The 19256-nt window shown below is 42.3% G+C and overlaps 1 protein-coding gene across 1 annotated transcript; it reads left to right on the forward strand.

The window, feature by feature from the left end:
* The first annotated feature begins 814 nt into the window (after positions 1 to 814).
* LOC149288063 (amine sulfotransferase-like) lies at positions 815 to 19256 on the forward strand. The gene is made up of 6 exons (XM_089492189.1): positions 815 to 968; positions 1384 to 1592; positions 3969 to 4095; positions 8758 to 8852; positions 14031 to 14211; positions 19141 to 19256. Exons 1-6 carry the CDS (start codon positions 815 to 817, stop codon positions 19254 to 19256), a joined length of 882 nt encoding a protein of 293 aa, XP_089348315.1.

A 19256-nucleotide genomic window follows, 5' to 3' on the forward strand; every position in this document is an offset into this window, starting at 1 on the left:
AAAACTGCAGTCATTTTTTCATAAGGGCTTGCCCCCAGGCCTTAGGCTGCCAGCTCTCCCCTGATTGAACTATACCTCAAATGTCTCTCAACATGTTGATATACATTTGTAGTTGAGCAGTAAATTACCATCAGCCTTTCAGGAAAACCAACAGTTAAGAGTTTATGTTGTAATTTAGGTTGAGTCACTAAATACTGAATTATTCGTTCCCATTCAAAAAAGCTTCTGATTGTACTGAATACATTTGTTTGTTGTTATCTTCTTAAGGTTCCTCTTTTATTTTCGTATAAATATACTTTATTCTTCAGTAACTCATACGTGGAACTGCTGACCCATTATGACAGTATGTACAGTTAATTCTCATGGATGGTTTCCATGAACTGAAAGCTTATCTTAATTTTTTATTTTTTCAATGGTGGCCGTAGAAAATATTAAATAAAACAAATAAAAGCTCTACAAAACCTTTATTTAATTTTAATATTTTTTCCATCTTTTGCAGTAATTATTAAGCTCTTAATATTTTCTCCGATAAATGTAATTCAATCCAAAGAGATAAATAACAAATCTGAATATTGCTCAATGTGCAGAGTCCAAATCCTGTAAGACTGCAACTCTAGGGCAGGGCTTGCATAATATTATTTATAAAAAGGCTCACCCCTTTCTTGCTATTCAAACTAAAAGTATACAGCTTGGATTTTAAAAATAAGAGAACTCTTAGTATAATTAACCAGATTAAGAAGGCACTTTTTATTTTTAAAACTGAAAAAATATTATTGCATATATTTTCTTTTACACTTTACAGGTGTGATAGAAAATGGCACAAGAAGATGGCTTTTATGATCCTTATATGTTTGAACATAAAGGAGTATATTTTAACTGTGACTTGACAACAGCGGAATACATTGATTCTTTGGAGCATTTTGCAATTAGAGACAATGATGTTTTTTTGGTTACCTACCCAAAATCAGGTAAACAATCGTTTGAAAAAGCATAACTTAATGACCTTAAATTATGATTTTCTGCAGGATGGTGTATTAAATTAATTGAGCAAAAAGGTCCTTTTGAAGGATAAGAATGATAATATAATGTATTTCTTCATAAGTTACTTGTTTACTGTGAATATTGGACCACAGCTGTGTGAGAATGTTTGATTGATCAGCCCTCATCATGCATCTTTTTGTGCTGTGTATGGAAAATAGCAATTAAAGAAACGGTTTGTGCTATGGCTAGGGGTTAAGCTTTAGAATTAAAGATACATCTTAAATAACTAACTTTGCACAGGATTATAATATTGAAAGTACGGGAATTCCATTTTCCGTTGCATGTTGAATGTATAACGCTAATATCGTCCACTAACAGCATACAATGTATTATCTTTTACAGGAACAGTTTGGACACAACAAATTCTAAGTCTAATTTTCAATGAAGGTCATCGGAATGGCACAGAGGAAATTAATAACATAACTAGAGTCCCCTGGCTAGAATATAATATATATAACATGGATTATGACAACCGTCCCTCTCCTCGCCTTTTTTCCTCCCACATGCCTTATTACCTAATGCCAACAGATCTGAGGAACCGGAGGGGTAAAGTAAGTACATCATTGTTTACAGGATTTTTGCCATTGTAACAGATTTGTTTAAAATAGTTGATGAAATGAGAGAGTGTAAGATATGCAGTGTAGAATATATCTAATGGTAAGAAAAAGTAAATGAATCCTCTGGATTTACCTGTTTTTCTGCTTTCATTGTCCAGAAAATGTGATCTGATCTTCATCTACCACATCTTGTATAGACAAACACAATGAACTTAAGCTAATACCACACAAACAATGATAATCTTTCATGTCTTTATTGAAAAAACCCATTAAACATCCACAGTGCTGGTGGAAAAAGTAAGTGATCGTTTTTTGGCAGCAATAACCTTCAACAAGCGCTTCCGATAGCTGTGGATCAGACCTGTACAACATTCAGGAGGGGTTTTAGACTGTTCTTCTTTATGGAATTGCTTAAGCTCAGCTATATCCCTAGGATTTCTGGTGTAAATGGCTCAACGGCATCTCTAATGGTTTAGGGTCTGCACTCTCACTGGGCCGCTCAAAAAGGCAGATTTTCATTTTTTTAAAAGCCATTCTGTACTAGATTTATTTTGATATTTAGGATCATTATTTTGCTACATTGTTCTGGCTACATTGTTCTGGCGGACATTATCCTGTATGATTCCTTGATAAACTTGGTAAACATGTTGTCTAACTATGGACTGATGAACATGTAAACTCTTTTTTTTGAGGGAGGGTCAAAGTAGCTCTAAGACACACAGTGGCGGCTGGTAGGTAATTCCAGTGGGGGTTCACAATATATAAATTTTGAAAATGAAATGTACATTTACGACGTAATGTACAGGTTAAAATAAATTTCACTAAATGAACCCTAAAGACCCCATCAACCATACCTGCCCCTAAATTAACCCTAAACACCCCATCAACCATAACTGTCCCTAAATTAACCCTAAACACCCCATCAACCATAACTGCCCCTAAATTAACCCTAAACACTCTATCAACCACAACTGCCCGTAAATTAACCCTAAACACCCCATCAACCATAACTGCCTCTAAATTAACCCTAAAGACCCCATCAACCATACCTGCCCCTAAATTAACCCTAAACACCCCATCAACCATAACTGCCCCTAAATTAACCCCCTCCTCCCCTAACTTACTGTTAGATGAGTTGCTGAGCGGTGTGGATGCTCTAAGGAAAGGGGCGGGGCCTTCATCTGCAGGAAGGGACTGGGAAGCAGAAAGTTGTTAGCCCCGCCTCCCCGCTTGCATCAGTCACTGGGGAGGGAGGGGAGACTCCAAGCTGGGAAGCAAGTGTGTTGGCTGGGAGCAGATGGCTAGGAGCTCCTCCAGCAAAGGCTGTGCGAACGGGGTTCAAATGGGCGGCTCAGCAACCGCGGCAGCAATTGAGCCAAATGCATAGGCATAGGCAGGCTACATCAGGGGACAGGAGGCTTCATGGCACGTGAACCCCAAAGCGCAAAAGGAAAACAAAATTAGATTAAAATGTATTTTTTTTTCCCTTTTGCCCTTGGGGGTTCATGTGCGCAGGGCCGGCCCGACAATGGAGCCAAGTGGGGCAACCGCTCCAGGCGGAACTTTTGAAGGGGCGGCACTTTGCTGCCCCAAGCCCTTTTTTTGTTTAAAAAAGCAAAAGAGAGAAAGGGGCGCCGAGTGGTTTTCGCTTACCAAGCTGTCAGTACCCGCTCGGCGCCCCTCTCTCTCTCCTCTGCGGCGAGTCTCCTTGCTCGGTCTCGGTGCCAGCTTGTAATGCTGAGTGCCGGAAGATTTCCGGCACTCAGCATTACAAGCCGGCACCGAGACCGAACAGGGAGACTCGCCGCAGGACTGCTGAAAGGTAAGTACAAGGGGGGGGGCGGAGGGAGAGGAAGGGTAGATAATGGGGGGGGGCGGCAGGGACGGAGGGAGAGGAAGGGTAGATAAGGGGGGGCGGCATTTTAAAATTTGCCCCAGGCGGCATTTTGCCTTGGGCCGGCCCTGCATGTGCGCATGTGCTCCTATGGAGGAGCCTCCACTGAAGACACACCTCTAATCAGTTTCATTGATTTGACTCCAGGTTTGTTAACTTCTGACTCCAATTAGCTTTTGTTCAAGTGATGTCTCTCTCCTACTTCTTCCACTGGGTATGTGAAACTGCAGTATACTTCATATGAAATGTTAATGTATCAGATGTGGTCCTTGTGCATTGCAGTTTCCAAATGTTGCAGCAATTAATTTTCAGGTTCAATGCCCCATCTGGTAGATAGATTTAGAGTGGTGGGGAGTTGGAGGGAGCACCTGACTATACTTGCTCTCTGGGCAAAAATGTTTTGGCCCTCCTATGAGTTTGAGGGTATTTAAATGTTTTGCAATTAAGTATTAACAGAACATTATTTGTATTTCCAGGTTATCTATGTATACAGGAATCCAAAAGATGGTTTGGTGTCATTTTATCATTTCTATAAACTGATGGTGAAAGCAACAAAATCAAAGAGCTGGGAGGAATTTTTTGAACGCTTTCTAGCAGGCAAAGGTCATTTTTAATTAATAGGGTGAATTGTATGTTGTGTTTTGCATATGAAAAGGATATTTTCTTTGCATGTTTGTGATGTTTTATGCATCTTATATATTACTTATAAACCACTACTCAGTGATGTTTTCATGGGATCACTGCCCTAGGTATGGTGCAGGGCAGCTCCCTCAGTTGACCCCCAGGGCCTTTCACCACCCTGAGCATCCTCTCCTCGTGCCCTGAGCACTGAATCTAATAATCTATGGAAAAGACATCATATTTTCTAAAATGGGTACCCAAAATGTTACGTATCTTTTTAAAGTTTTATGTTTAGAAAAAGCTAAAAAGTATAGTTTTAAATGTAATACATATAAATGTAATACAATACTGTTAATTAACACCTGGGTTGTCTACCTTCACATACAGTATGTCTTTGTTTTGCATTTTTGTCATGGAAATGGGTGACACTAACAAATAGCGGACTCATAAGGCAGACAATGTAGTTAAAGTTACAGAAACATAGTAACAGGCAGATAGATGAGAGAGTGTCTGGTAGTGAGAAGAAGTATGGCTCATAAAGCCTATAAAAATGATTTATAGGAATTCATCCTCTAGATAGTGGGTTCTGACTGTTGGAGAGACATTAAGGTTATATTTCAGTAGTCATTTTTAACTATTTCATAGAGTGTAAGCAGTAATTTAGATTTCTGCCTGATAATGAGATACTGATAAAGGTTTGTTGTTCTAACAATACAAATATGTACATTTCCATAAAGCCAAGTCGAAGGGGAGCTGCAGTGAGAACAAGAATTTGGATACTACACAATAATTTGTGATTATTATCTCTAATTATAGGGAGTATATGAATGTGTGAACCTCTAAAATACTTATGTAACCAGATGTGGAAGAGGATTTACACACACTGGGGGCCACCAGTGTCTAAAAGTGACCCTCATTAGTTATTTATAAAAAGTGGTTTTATCACCTAGCAACCAATTACCGTATTTGCTCTTATAAGACAACCCCCCAAAATCTGAATATTAATTTAGGAAAAAAAGAAAAAGCCTGAATATAAGACGACCCTATAGGAAAAAAGTTTTACCAGTAAATGTTAATTCATGTAAACTATGTAAACTATTTTTTTAATACAGTGGGGCAAAAAAGTATTTAGTCAGCCACCAATTGTGCAAGTTCTCCCACTTACAAAGATGAGAGACGCCTGTAATTTTCACCATAGGTACACTTCAACTATGATAGACAAATTGAGACAACAAAGTCCATAAATCACTAGACTTGTGCATTCGTCTTCGGGCGAACATAAAAACGAACACGATGAGTGCGTTTTCGTGTTCGTTCCGAAGACACGCCGAAGAGAAGACGGCGGCGGTAAAACGTAGGCAAAGACGAAGACACACACCACGAAGATCTTCGTGATCGTCTTCGTCCCCCCTCTTCTAACTTACCTTGTCTTCGCGGCATCGCGCCAGTTCCCGGAAGTGGAAATCCGCAGGTTCGCCGTCACGGGTTACAGGGCAGTGCGAATGAGCCTATTGGTCGCCTACAGGGACCTCCTCTGAGATCAGCCAATTGGTTGATGCCAGAGGAAGACCCTGCAGGTGACCAATAGGCTCACTCGCACGGTCTTTGTAAGTTAACCCCTGGCAGCGAACCTATGGATTTCCAGTGGCATCTGCAGGGTAAGTTGCGGCATTGGGGTTTTAAAACCCCAATGCTGCAACTTACCCGGCACATCCCACTGGTCTCCCTCCCTGTTCAATTAGTTAAATGTCCGTACGGGCGACTTTATTGGTCGCTCGTACGGACATTTAACCCGGCACAGACTAACTAATTGAACAGGGAGGGAGACCAGTGGGATGTGCCGGCTAAGTTGCAGCATTGAGGTTTTAAAACCCCAATGCTGCAACTTACCCTGCAGATGCCACTGGTCTCCCTCCCTGTTCAATTAGTTAAATGTCCGTACGAGCGACTTTATTGGTCGCTCGTACGGACATTTAACTAATTGAACAGGGAGGGAGACCAGTGGGATGTGCCAATGGCAGACGAGCCCCCTGCTGACGACCAATTGAGTTGCTCATACGTGCATTTAAACTCCTGGCGCCAGAGCTGCGTTAACCCCGTATTAACCCCTTAACCGGGAAAACGAAGAAAAACCGAACACGAAGAATGTCCACGAATATTCGCCCGAAGAGAAGACAGGAACAGGCGAATATTCACGGAATACGAAGATTTTTCCCCCCCCGAAGACGAACACGAAGAGCCCCCTGGTGCCCAAGTCTATAAATCACATTGTCTGATTTTTAAAGAATTTATTTGCAAATTATGGTGGAAAATAAGTATTTGGTCAATAACAAAGGTTCATATCAATACTTTGTTATATACCCTTTGTTCACAATGACAGAGGTCAAACGTTTTCTGTAAGTCTTCACAAGGTTTTCACACACTGTTGCTGGTATTTTGGACCATTCCTCCATGCAGATCTCCTCTAGAGCAGTGATGTTTTGGGGCTGTCGCTGGGCAACACGGACTTTCAACTCCCTCCAAAGGTTTTCTATGGGGTTGAGATCTGGAGACTGGATAGGCCACTCCAGGACCTTGAAATACTTCTTACGAAGCCACTCCTTCGTTTCCCGGGCGGTGTGCTTGGGATCATTGTCATGCTGAAAGACCCAACCACGTTTCATCTTCAATGCCCTTGAATTATACATGGCCCCATTCATTCTTTCCTTTACACGGATCAGTCGTCCTGGTCCCTTCGCAGAAAAACAGCCCCAAAGCATGATGTTTCCACTCCCATGCTTCACCGTAGGTATGGTGTTCTTTGGATGCACTCTTTCTCCTCCAAACACGACGAGTTGAGTTTCTACCAAAAAGTTCTACCTTGGTTTCATCTGACCATATGACATTTGCCCAATCCTCTTCTGGATCATCCAAATGCTCTCTAGCAAACTTCAGACGGGCCCAGACATGTACTGGCTTAAGCAGGGGGACACGCCTGGCACTGCATGATTTGAGTCCCTGGCGGCGTAGTGTGTTACTGATGGTAGCCTTTGTTACTTTGGTCCCAGCTCTCTGCAGGTCATTCACTAGGTCCCCTCGTGTGGTTCTGGGATTTTTGCTCACCGTTCTTGTGATCATTTTGACACCACGGGGTGAGATCTTGCGTGGAGCCCCTGATCGAGGGAGATTATCAGTGGTCCTGTATGTCTTCCATTTTCGAATAATTGCTCCCACAGTTGATTTCTTCACACCAAACTGCTTGCCTATTGCAGATTCAGTCTTCCCACCCTGGTGCAGGTCTACAATTTTGTTTCTGGTGTCCTTCGACAGCTCTTTGGTCTTGGCCATAGTGGGGTTTGGAGTGTGACTGTTTGAGGTTGTGGACAGGTGTCTTTTATACTGATAACAAGTTCAAACAGGTGCCATTAATACAGGTAACGAGTGGAGGACAGAGGAAACTTTTAAAGAAGATGTTACAGGTCTGTGAGAGCCAGATATCTTGCTTGTTTGTAGGTGACCAAATACTTATTTTACCGAGGTATTTACCAATGAATTCATTAGAAATCCTACAATGTGATTTCCTCTATTATTTCCCCCCATTCTGTCACTCATAGTTGAAGTGTACCTATGGTGAAAATGACAGGCCTCTCTCATCTTTTTAAGTGGGAGAACTTGCACAATTGGTGGCTGACTAAATACTTTTTTTGCCCCACTGTAGAAGCTATGATTGATAAAAGTATTTTGTTTTTAATTCCTTTTATTTTCCAACCTGCCCCCCAGTTATGCACATCTGCCCCCAGGCTTGTCACTCTGCCCCATAAATGCCTTAAACCCTCTATATGCCACTGTGCCCCATGATATGCATTTTAACCCTCTAAATGCCACTGTGCTCTATGAAATGCCTTTTAACCCTCTATATGCCACTCTGCCTCATGAAATGCCTTATACCCCTATATGCCACTCTGGCACTTAGGGGGTTAGACGGCATATTATGGGGCAGAGTGGCATATAGGGAGGTATAAGGCATTTCAGGAGGCAGAGTGGCATATAGAGGGTTAAAAGGCATTTCATAGAGCACTCTGCCTACAGAAATGCCTTATGCCTCCCATTTAACACCCCCCCCCAAAAAAAAAAAATTCTTACCGGTGCTTCTGACTCCCTGGTGTGTTGTCCGGGCAGCGTGTATACGTCTACGCGATTCACGTAGGCAACTTCCGCTGCAGCCGGAAGGGTGTGCGGTTAGCAGCGGGAGTTGTCTGCGTCCATCGCGCAGACCTTCCCCGGCTGTCAGAGAGAATTCCCCAGTGAGGGGAACTCTGATCTCTGACAGCCGAGGAAGGTCTGTGCGATGGACGCAGACAACCCCCGCTGCTAACCGCACCCCCTTCCGCTTGCAGCGGAAGTTGCCTACGTGAATTGGCTCATTCCCTAGTTAGAAGGTTTGCAATACACATTTATCTTAATTAGGAAGAAAAGCTAGAGAGTTGCAAGAAAAAAGTATACATGAAAATCTGGTATAAAAACTTGGGCATCAGCGTCACTTTTACACATAACCTCATAACTATGTCCTTGTAAACAAAAGACAGAAAAAAGTGACTATTTTCATTAAAATATTCATTAAAATAGATGTTTACTATGCAGTTTATTTCCCTTTATGTCTTCAAGTGTTAGGTGGTTCGTGGTTCGATCATGTTAGAGGCTGGCACACCAACAAGGATGATTTTAATATTCTTTTTATGACTTATGAAGAAATGAAAAAGGTAAGTGACTGTTCACCATCCCAGACTGAATCCGTCCACATTGTATATATTTTTTATGGGACAAGTAGGGCTTTCTTTGAAATTATACTCATTGACTTATGAAAGAAAATAACAAATAGGATTTAAAAAACACATTTATTCACAGTTTATGTGTGTATAAATTAACCACAGCTAGCATTATTTTACTTTTCTAAATTTTTTCTTTTCTTTTTTATTTCATTTTTAACCCCTATGTAACCCTATAAAAATTCCCAACTACCCTATGTACTTTAAAATGACTAATACATTTTTTTTTTTTACCAGACCCTAAAAGTTTAATTATTATTATGTCATTTTTCACCCCTTAAGGACCAAGGATGTATTATTGCATCACAGAGTCTCTGTCCCTTAAGCACCAAGGACATAATATTACAACCACTGCAATCTTTATGAATCGCAGTAAATGCTCAATAAGGGAGGGGGTTTCTTCTGTCCAAATATAACATTTAGGAAAAGGCAGTAAGATGCAGTCAAGTTTTTGATTGGCTTGAACTAATGAATTGTAGTATCCTTCTATATACAGCCACAATAGACTTCTCGAGTAACACATATCTGTGTCTAGGGTTTTTAAACAGCAGGGTCATTTTTGTGATAGATGTTTATATTTACTCTTTAGGATATTTATGCAGGCTGTCAAATGTGTTAGAGATAGGGGCAGGGCACAGGGCACCATGGCAGCAGGGGCGCCTGCCCGGGACTTAAATTAAAACATTGGTTGTTTTTATTTGTTTGGGTTATTTTAAACTTTATTTAATGTTAAATAAAGTTTTAAAAAAAACCTGATGCTTTGATTAAAGTCCCGGGCAGGGGTGCCGAGCGGTTGCCCGTGAAGTTTTCAGCAACCGCTTGGCGCCCCTCACTCTCCATGACTCCGCCGCGGTGCGGGCATTTGATGAGTGCCGTTATATGACATCATATTCCGCTACTCAACATGAAATGCCGGCAGAGCGGGAAGCCGGACGCCTCTCGCCCCCACCGCAGGACTCTGGCAACAAGGTAAGTGAGGATAATGAGAACAAGGGAGAGGGAGTAGATAGTTAGAAGGGGCAGGGGGGGGAGGTAATGAGAAGGGGCAGAGGGGGAGAGGTAGTGAGAAGGGGCGCGGGGTAGTGAGAAGGGGGCGCCAGAGGAGTAGTCCGCACAGGGTGCCAGAACACTTAAGGCCGGCTCTGGATAGGGGCATTAGGCACAGTTGTATTTTTGTGCTAGATATACAGTTGCATGAAAAATGTGCATCCCCTGAATTCTATAGTTTTTCATATCAGGACATAATAATCTGTTCCACAGTAGGTCTACAAATTAGCTAAATAGAACCTCAGATGAACAACAACGCGTTACATATGACACACTGTGTAATAATTTATTCCACAAAAATAAAGCCATGTGTGTGTAACTAAGTACACCCTTAGTACTTCCATAGGAATTAAGATGCTAAGTAGCAGGCAGGTGCTGCTAATCAAATGCCCTTGATTCATTGATCATCAACAAGTGCCACCTCTATAAAAGCCAAAGTTTTAGATGTTTGCTGGTCTGAAGCATTCAGGTGTGTATTAACACAATGTTAAAGAGGAAAGACATCAGCAATGATCTTAGAGAAGCAATTGTTGCTGTCTATTAATTTGGGAAGGGTTATAGGGTAATTTCCAAACACTTTAAAGTCCATCAACTTTAAAGTCCAGAGTTACATCTTAGACTCTCTTTGGAAGGGCTGCCATTATTTCTCTCTAAATATAACATGGCAGTATGTTGCATCTGAACAAACCACACTTCTGGAACAATGTCCTTTGGACAGAAAAGACCAAACTGCAGATGTTTGGCCATGATGCACAGCGATATGTTTGGCAAAAACCCAAAAAGAGCATATCAGCACAAACACCTCATACAAACTGTCAAGCACCGTGGTAGAAGGGTGATGATTTGGCATTATTTTGCAGCCACAGGACCTGGGAACCTTGCAGTCATTGAGTTGGCCATGAACTCCTCTGTATACCAAAGTATTCTAGCGTCAAATGTGAGTCCATCTGTCTCACAGCTAAAGCTTGGCTAAAATTGGATCATTCAACAGGACCATGATGCCAAGCACACCAGCAAACCTACAATAAAATGGCTGAAAAAGAAAAGAATAAAGGTGTTGCAATGGCCCAGTCAAAGTCCTGATCTCAACCTGATTGAAATGCTGTAGGCGGAACTTAAAGAGAGCTGTGCATAAATAAATGCCCGCAAACCTCAATGAACCGAAGCAACATTTTAAAGAAAAGTGAGCCACGGTGTGAGAGGCTGATAAAGTCATACAGAAAACAATTACTTCCAAGTTATTGCTGCTAAAGTTGGTTCTACAAGCTACTGAATCATAAGATGTAGTTAGTTTTTCACACATGGCTTCTCCATTTTGGCTTTATTTTTGTTGAATAAATCATGACACAGTGTAATACGTCATGTGTTGTTGTACATTTCAGGTTGTAATTACCTAATTTCTAGGCCTCCTAAGGAACAGATGTCCTGATTTGTAAAGCCATAGAATTTAAAGAGAGTGTACAGTAGTGGCCAAAAGTCTTGAGAATGACACAAGTATTGGTTTTCACAAAGTTTGCTGCTTCAGTGTTCTTAGATATTTTTGGCAGACTATGGTACACTGAAATATAATTACAAGCATTTTGTAAGTGCCAAAGACTTTTATTGACAATTACATTGTTTAACCCCTTGTTGACAATTGAAGGTCTGGGCACGTCACATGAAAACAAACTGTTAACGATAATTGATGCACCAGGAAAGTCATCTACGTTCGCTTTCGCCACCCAAATGGTGTTGCTGTAATGCCTTGATGTCGAGGCATGTCTGGCCCCTACCCGGGGCGTCAATATCAGCCATACACTGTATGGCAGCGGACGGCTGTTTTAAAACAATCGACGATCGCCTCTCAAACTTCAATGGTGTCGCTAAAATGCCTCGATAGCGAGTCATTCAGCGACACCAACACCCATCCCAGGACGCGCTGTGACCTCTCCTGAGAGTGGTCACAACCGCCACTGCGAGTTTTTGCCACGTGCAAGATGGCAGCGCGTCCTTTAAAAAAATAAAGGAGTTGAAAAGAGTTCTCAGGAGGGTCTCTCCAGACCCTCCTGAGAACTCTGGCTCCACTTGCAAGTTGAATACAGGTACTGCATTCAACCATGCAAGTCAATGGAGCCCAGCTTTCTAATGACAATGTGATTAGTAAAAAAAAATAAAAATAAAAAAAATAAAAATGGTAACATGTAAAAATAATTTCCCACTGATGTCACCATCAGGAAAATCTTCCAGTTCCAAAAAATGTTTTAGAAAAAGGCCAAAAACATAAATTATATATATATATATATATATATATATATATGAGCCCTAAGTCCTAAAATTAGTGCTTAATTTTCTCACATGGAAAGAGTTAAAATACTGGCATGTTAAATGCCCATAGGGTGTCTACTTTTAAAAAATGAATGATTTGATGGGCTAAATTGAAGTGGCCGGGTTCAACAATGTCCCAATTAACACACGGGGAAGGATGACCATATGTCTAATTTCCAATTTGAAAATGCACACGTCCCAAATGTGGCTTTTTAGCCCCCAAACAGCCCAACAAACCTATGCATGTGGGGTATCACTGTACTCATGTATGTTGCACCCTATTATAGGCCGCACCCTAAAAGTTAGGTGCTTTTTTAAAGAAAAATTTAGATTTTTTTAACACATTAGTGGAATAGTAAAACAGTATTCTAACTAACAGACTGTAGTATTTTAACATTTTTGGTATCTATTATGCAGTTAGTCAACATATATTACACACAAACAGAAAAACAATAGCCATTTTAATGCACCTTGCTTATATAAATATATACTCCTTTGGCCCCAGATATGCCACTCTGCCCCCAGATATGCCTCTCTGCTCCACCAGATATGCCACTCTGCCCCCCAGATATGCTGCCACCCTGCCCCCTCCAGATATGCTGCCACCCTGCCCCCTCCAGATATGCTGCCACGCTGCCCCAGATATGCTGCCACGCTGCCCCCCAGATATGATGCCACTCTGCCCACTCCAGATATGTTGCCCCCCGAGATATGCTGCCACTCTGCCCCCTCCAGATATGCTGCCACTCTGCCCCCTCCAGATATGCTGCCACTCTGCCCCATCCAGATATGCTGCCACTTTGCCCCATCCAGATATGCTGCCACTCTGCTCCCTAGATATTGACCCCCTAGACTTACCAATGCAGACTCCCGGGTGTCCAGCGCGTAGACAACTTCTGGTACCGGCACTTCTGCTGTGGGAAGTGCCAGCAAGGGAGATTGTTAAAGCACATCGAGCAGACGTGCCGGCAGCGGAGGTTGTTTACGTGCATCGCCGCAGCCGGTGAACATCTGTGCGATGCGCTTAGACAACTTTCCGTGCCGGCACTCCCCCCGTGGAAAGTGCTTGCAGGGGAGGCTATCTCAGCGCATCGCTTAGATGCCCACGGCTGCCGGAGAGTAGGATCCAGGTCCCCTGCAGCGCCGCGGTGGATCTGGATCCTAACCCTGCTGCCTACCCAGCTCCCAGAACTGCATGTTCTGGCCATCGGGCGATCCGAATCACGCATTCCTGCGCTAAACCCGAAATATAGGCCGCACCCCCACTTTAAAAACTTGAAGGGGGGGAGTGTGGCCTATATTCGGGCAAATACGTTATATAGGATTTCTCTATTAATGTGTCATTTGGCTGAGTTTGCTTATTTTTTACTAAATGGCACCAGGCTGGCCCAAGTCAAACCCGTGCTTTTTTAACAATTTTGGACTGGCCTGGGGAGACATGAACACAGCAGGGTCACGTAACCCAAAGTTATGTGATCACAAAGTAAAATGAAGCTGCTCGCACAGTGAGGTAAGTCTGTTTAAGTGTTGCCCCCGGGCCAGAAGGTGGCCACCCTGTCTACACCCTTCAGTGGACTTAAAGCAGAAAATAATACAGCACTGTCATCTGTGTACAGATTAGATATTAAGTGAAAAAATGTAGCTAAATATAGTATTTTTTGTGTTTTGTTTATATATTAAGGCAACAACTTAGATGTTATTGATAACACAGTACATACCTTGGAACGTACTCACCTATACAATAAATGTTTTTTGTTCTAGGATTTGCGATCTGCTGTACTTAAAATTTCTGCATTTGTCGAAAAAGAACTTGACGATGAAGACGTGAACACCATTGTGGAAAAAGCAACATTTAAGAACATGAAGCATGACCCACTAGCAAACTATACATTTCTTGGAGAAGACCTTATAGGCAAAAGCGAAGGAGGATTTCTCCGCAAAGGTACCATACAAATCTTATAAGTGCTAATATATGCCAAGTTAAGTATGTAACTTTTGGGAACCACGGTGTAGCCCACTTTCACTTTATATTTTCCTAGCTTTGCGTATGAAAATGTGGATTTTATTAAAGGCAGGAGGCGAATATTATGCATTAAACCCTTCTTTACTACTCCCACCAGCAAATAGTGCAATCAAGGTGAACTCAGATAACCAATCAATAAACAGCAGGTAGTGTAAGAGCAAGGTCGCCCCATATATCATCCTCTTTCACGCTGCGAACTGGAAAAAATCTTGTAACCGGAACCGAATGGCGATGAACAGGAGATTGCTAGCTGTGCTTTAGTTTTTATGCTATAACGGTATAAAAAACAGGGTTGGGTTAATAGGGTGGGATAATATTCGCCTCCTGTCTTTAATAAAATCCACATTTTCATACGCAAAGCTAGGAAAATATAACATTTTAAAACAGACAGGAGGCTTCATATTATGCATGTTCAACGCTATGATCTAGCCAATTATGCCACAAAATTACAGTTGAAACATGGACCTCAGGCTTAAAATAAAAAGTTCTGAAAATGGAGTCTGAAGACCAATCAGGGGCCTTAATGATGTCAGCTAAGGATCCCCCGGCTCGGAAAACCTTAAAATAAATCACACCCCTAGTGGAATAAGCCCCAAATAGAGAGACATGGATGCTCGCCATCTCCATTGTAGTTCTAACCCATCTAGCTAGGGTCGTCGTAGAGACAGGGAGAAAAGGTTTGCGAAAAGAGATAAGAAGTTGAGGAAGAGTAGGATTACGAAGGGAAGAAGTTGCGGTCTCATATGTTCTAAGGCAGTGAACTACACACAGGTCAGGGTGGTCAGGAAAAGACGGGTAAAATACAGATGAGGTATGTCTGAGAATTGAAAAGGAAACTCCAGATGGAGAGAAGTTTTGGGAGGTCTAATGCCTTCACATCAGAAACTCGTTTCAAGGAAATCAGGCAAAGGAGCATGGTGGGCTTAAAGGACAGTAGTCTTAGAGAAAGAGAGTCATTAGGTCCCCAGGATTTCAAAAGTTGCAGTACAATATTAACATCCCATGTGCTGGTGTATTTAAGTTGAGGGGGCGTTTGAACCAAATACCTTGCATAAGTTTACAAATCAGTCAATCGGGGTGTGTTTGGCAGAAATGGCTGATCGATATACATGTATATGCATATACATGTACATGTGTGCGATATGCCTTACCCATATCAAATTGGAAAGAAAAGGAAATTAAGTATGTGGGCTATAGTGGCATGTGTGGGGTCCACGCGTCTCTCCAAACACCAATGAAACCCAGTTTCCAGGCTGATCCGTAATCCGAGACGTCTGAGAGGATGTTCTTAGTCGAGTCCGAAAGGCCTCGATTAGATGAGATTGACCTGAAATCAAATATGCCATCAGATGTAAATGGTTGGATAGAATCAGTGGATGGGGTCTCCTGCAAGGGTCTTGGAGGATGTGGTCGTGTGATGGGAGCAATCTGGGTACGTCTATCATCATGCAATCATTGTTGGTTGCATTGGCCAGAGAGGTACTATGATGGCTATGGTCGCTCTCTGGGATGTCGTGTGAAGGAGAACTCAGGGAAACAATGTGAATGGAGGGGGAGACATAATTGGTTCCCTCTGACCACGAGTGGAGGAAGGCATCTTGGCCCCTTGCCTCGGGATCTGACCGCCAGCTGAAAAAGATTTTGAGTTGGCGATTCAGTCTCGATGCAAAGAGATCTATGCTTCCCCACAGGGAAGATATGCGATGGAAAGTGTTTGGGTCAAACATCCAATCGCTGAGGTCCAAGAGGAAACAAGAGTTCCAGTCGGCAATGGTGTTTGATAAACTGGGTAGGTACTCGGCCCGAAGGACGATGTGTCTGTCTAAACAGAAATGGCAGAATTCTTTGGCAATATCCGCTAATGCTTTAGACTTGGTACCTCCCAATCGGTTTATGTACTAGATGTTGTCTAGTTTGAGAAGGACACAACAATGGGTCCTGTCCTTCACAAAGCTTTTGACGGAGACAAATCCGGCTAACAATTCCAAACAATTTATGTGAAGGAGAAGTTCGTGTGGGGACCATTTCCCTCCGGTAAATATGGCGCCACAATGGGCTCCCCATCCCAGTCGATGGTGTCTGATTCTATGACTAAATCTGGAAAAGAACTGAAAATTGCTTTCCTGTTCCATTTGCAGACGTGGTGAAGCTACCACGAGAGTTCTTCTCGTGTTTCTGTCCTCAGAGGGATCTTTTCAAACCAATCATTGAAAATTAACAAATCGCAGAGAAAATATTTTTTTTAAATGTTGGTATTTGACATAATTGTTTAGATGTTTTAAATTTATGACAGGTCTGTAGCCTGCATCCTTCTTTTTTACTAAGAGGATATTGCTCACAAAGCCTGGAGTGGCAAGAGGGACTTGAATAATGGCCTGTTTGGATGCCAGATCGGTAATCTCGTTGTGGAGTAATAATTGGTCGTTTTTTGGAGAAATGAATGGGACCAGGGGGTGTCACCTGAGTGGGTTCGGTTATGAATTCTATCAGGTAACCTTTGATGCTGTTTAAAACCCATGGACCATGTGTGATCTGTTCCCATATATGGAAAAGAATGACCCAGTCTGCCTCCCAAGTTTACTGGGGAAGAAAGGGGACATGTTATGGGACCTACTGGTCGATGTTTTGGATCGTGATGCCCCTCGGTATCCTCGGGACAGCCAAGGTCGGCTTCTTTGAGGAAAAAAGGGTGAGGTTTCAGAGGTCTCCTTGTACTGTTGGTAGGATGAGGATCGAGAGCCTCTGGAGCCGTATCTCAGAGGAACGGCTGAGAAAGTGGCCCCTGCCTTTCCCAGCCTTCCCCAAAACCTTTGGGTTAAATACTTTTTTAATAGAACTTTGGGCTTTATCGAGGGATGTGAAAATATTCACATATTTCTCGATATCTTTTTATGAAATATTCCCCAAATAGGAGACCTTCCGCAGAGGGACCCGGTTCATTTTCAGCCACATGTGTGAGTTGTTGGTCAATCTTCATGAAGATCGAGCATCTACGCTCGACTGATAGTGAGGAGTTTGCGTTGCCTAGGAAACAAATAGCCCTTTGGAGCTATCCTTTGATAATGCGGTTGTCAACAGATGTATCGGCCCTCTCTGCTTCCTCAACTAATTCAAACATTTTTGCCAGCGGGCCTGTCCTGCACCTTGTCCTGGCATAATTTAAAAGACCTGTCCAGGCCTTGGTAAGGATTCTTTCCTGATTTGGACAGGAAACGGACCATAGTAGGATCCAATTCAGGGGTCTGTGCGACTTTATTAGGTAAGGTAGGCCTGGGGCAATCAGCCCTTAATTTGTTACGTGTTGCCTTATCTAGAGGCTTTCTTAGCCAGGTCGAGAAATATTTGGAAATATGAGTGTTCGGAATCCACTCAGCTGAGCGAGGGTGAGCAATTAACTCTGGGTCAAACAATTGTTGCCCTTTTGAATCCAGTATCTTCCCCATTATGAGGGTCAGTCCCTTGAGCCTCCGAGTCTGATGAAGTGGGAGGCTTGTATTCCGAATCATCTGAATCTGAGTTAGAATCAGAGGAATCGGTAGATGAAGAGGTGAAATAGGAGTCAGGTTTGCTCCTTAAAGCAGCCTTACATGCCCGTTTGTCTTCCTCACAGGTAGAGGGTCGTGAAAGGTTGTTTGACACCTCTGGTAGATTTACGCTCGGGGCGTAAGGTCTGTTCGTCATCTTTAGAATCTTGTTAGATTCTGGGTGGCCTTCCCAGACCTCTTCATGCCAGTGTTTAGCTGGCGTACAGACTCCTCAGCTGACCAGAAATGGTCAGGGGGGTCCTGTGGTGTGAAGTATGTGAGGTACTAGGTGTACCTGCAGAGGAATGGGCAATGGCCAATGCCACAGATTGGGCAATGGCCAATGCCACAGATTGGGCAATGGAATCCTGCAAAGAGGCCATGGCAGAGGCAATTGCTAAAGAAACAGTTTTATTAACTATTGAGTCTAAAATCCTCTGGAAGTGTTCCTCATTTACAAAATCCCCTTCAGGGGAAGGAGAGGGGTTAATGTCCTTAGAAGGCATATTAGAGCAATCTTTGGACATGAGGGAAACAATATTATAGGGGTTACTAAATCACAGAATGGCAGAGTAGGGAGAAAGAATTACTAAATCCTGAGGTAATCCCAGGTAATCCAGCGGGAGAAAAACTGACAACCAGCTGGGGGGGGGGCTGGTCCGCAATGCTCGTGAGTACGAGGGGGCGGAACCAGGTGTGTTAAACTTGCAGTCGTGTAATGCAGTGAAACCAAAATACAGACGGCAAAGAGGTATAACAGTTGGGGGTCAGCCCGATCAGTGTGTGGAAGAGAAGGAAATGTGAATATGTATTGCACAAACTAGCAGATGTCACAGTAGGTGAAAATTATATATTTAGGAAATGCCAAAATAGTAATCTAGTAAATGTGCTGGATACTTATCTGTTCCAGGGAGCAGCAAAGAAAGAGGATGATATATGGGGGACCTTGCTCTTATGCTACCTGCTGTTTATTGATTGGTTACCTGTGTTCACCTTGATTGCACACCTGTGTTATAGATTTCTTGTTCAACCGTTTTTTCTCTGTTAACTATTTGCTACTGGGAGTAGTAAAGAAGGATTTAATTTCTAATATGAAGCCTCCTGTCTATTTTAAAATTGTTCCTTGTTGTACATTGCTTGACTAATTTAAGTCCCTTCACTGTAGTCCATTTACCTAATCTATGTTTCACATAATAAGTAAGGTTTGTCTTTTTAGCAGAATATTTTTGATAGTTTTAAAATCATAATTTAAAAAGTATTTCACAATATTTTTTAATGTGTTCCTGAACCAATTATATCATTTGACTTTATGGTACCTTTTCAGGTACTGTTGGGGACTGGAAAAATCTCATGACAGTGGCACAAAATGAAAGGTTTGATCAGTTATACAAGGATAAGATGAAAGATTTGCCAATCAAATTAATCTGGAATATTAACTGA

The sequence above is a fragment of the Sceloporus occidentalis genome, unplaced genomic scaffold (assembly GCF_023333645.1).
Source record: "Sceloporus occidentalis isolate IW3139 unplaced genomic scaffold, rSceOcc1.0.p SCAF_54, whole genome shotgun sequence".
NCBI lineage: Eukaryota > Metazoa > Chordata > Lepidosauria > Squamata > Phrynosomatidae > Sceloporus > Sceloporus occidentalis.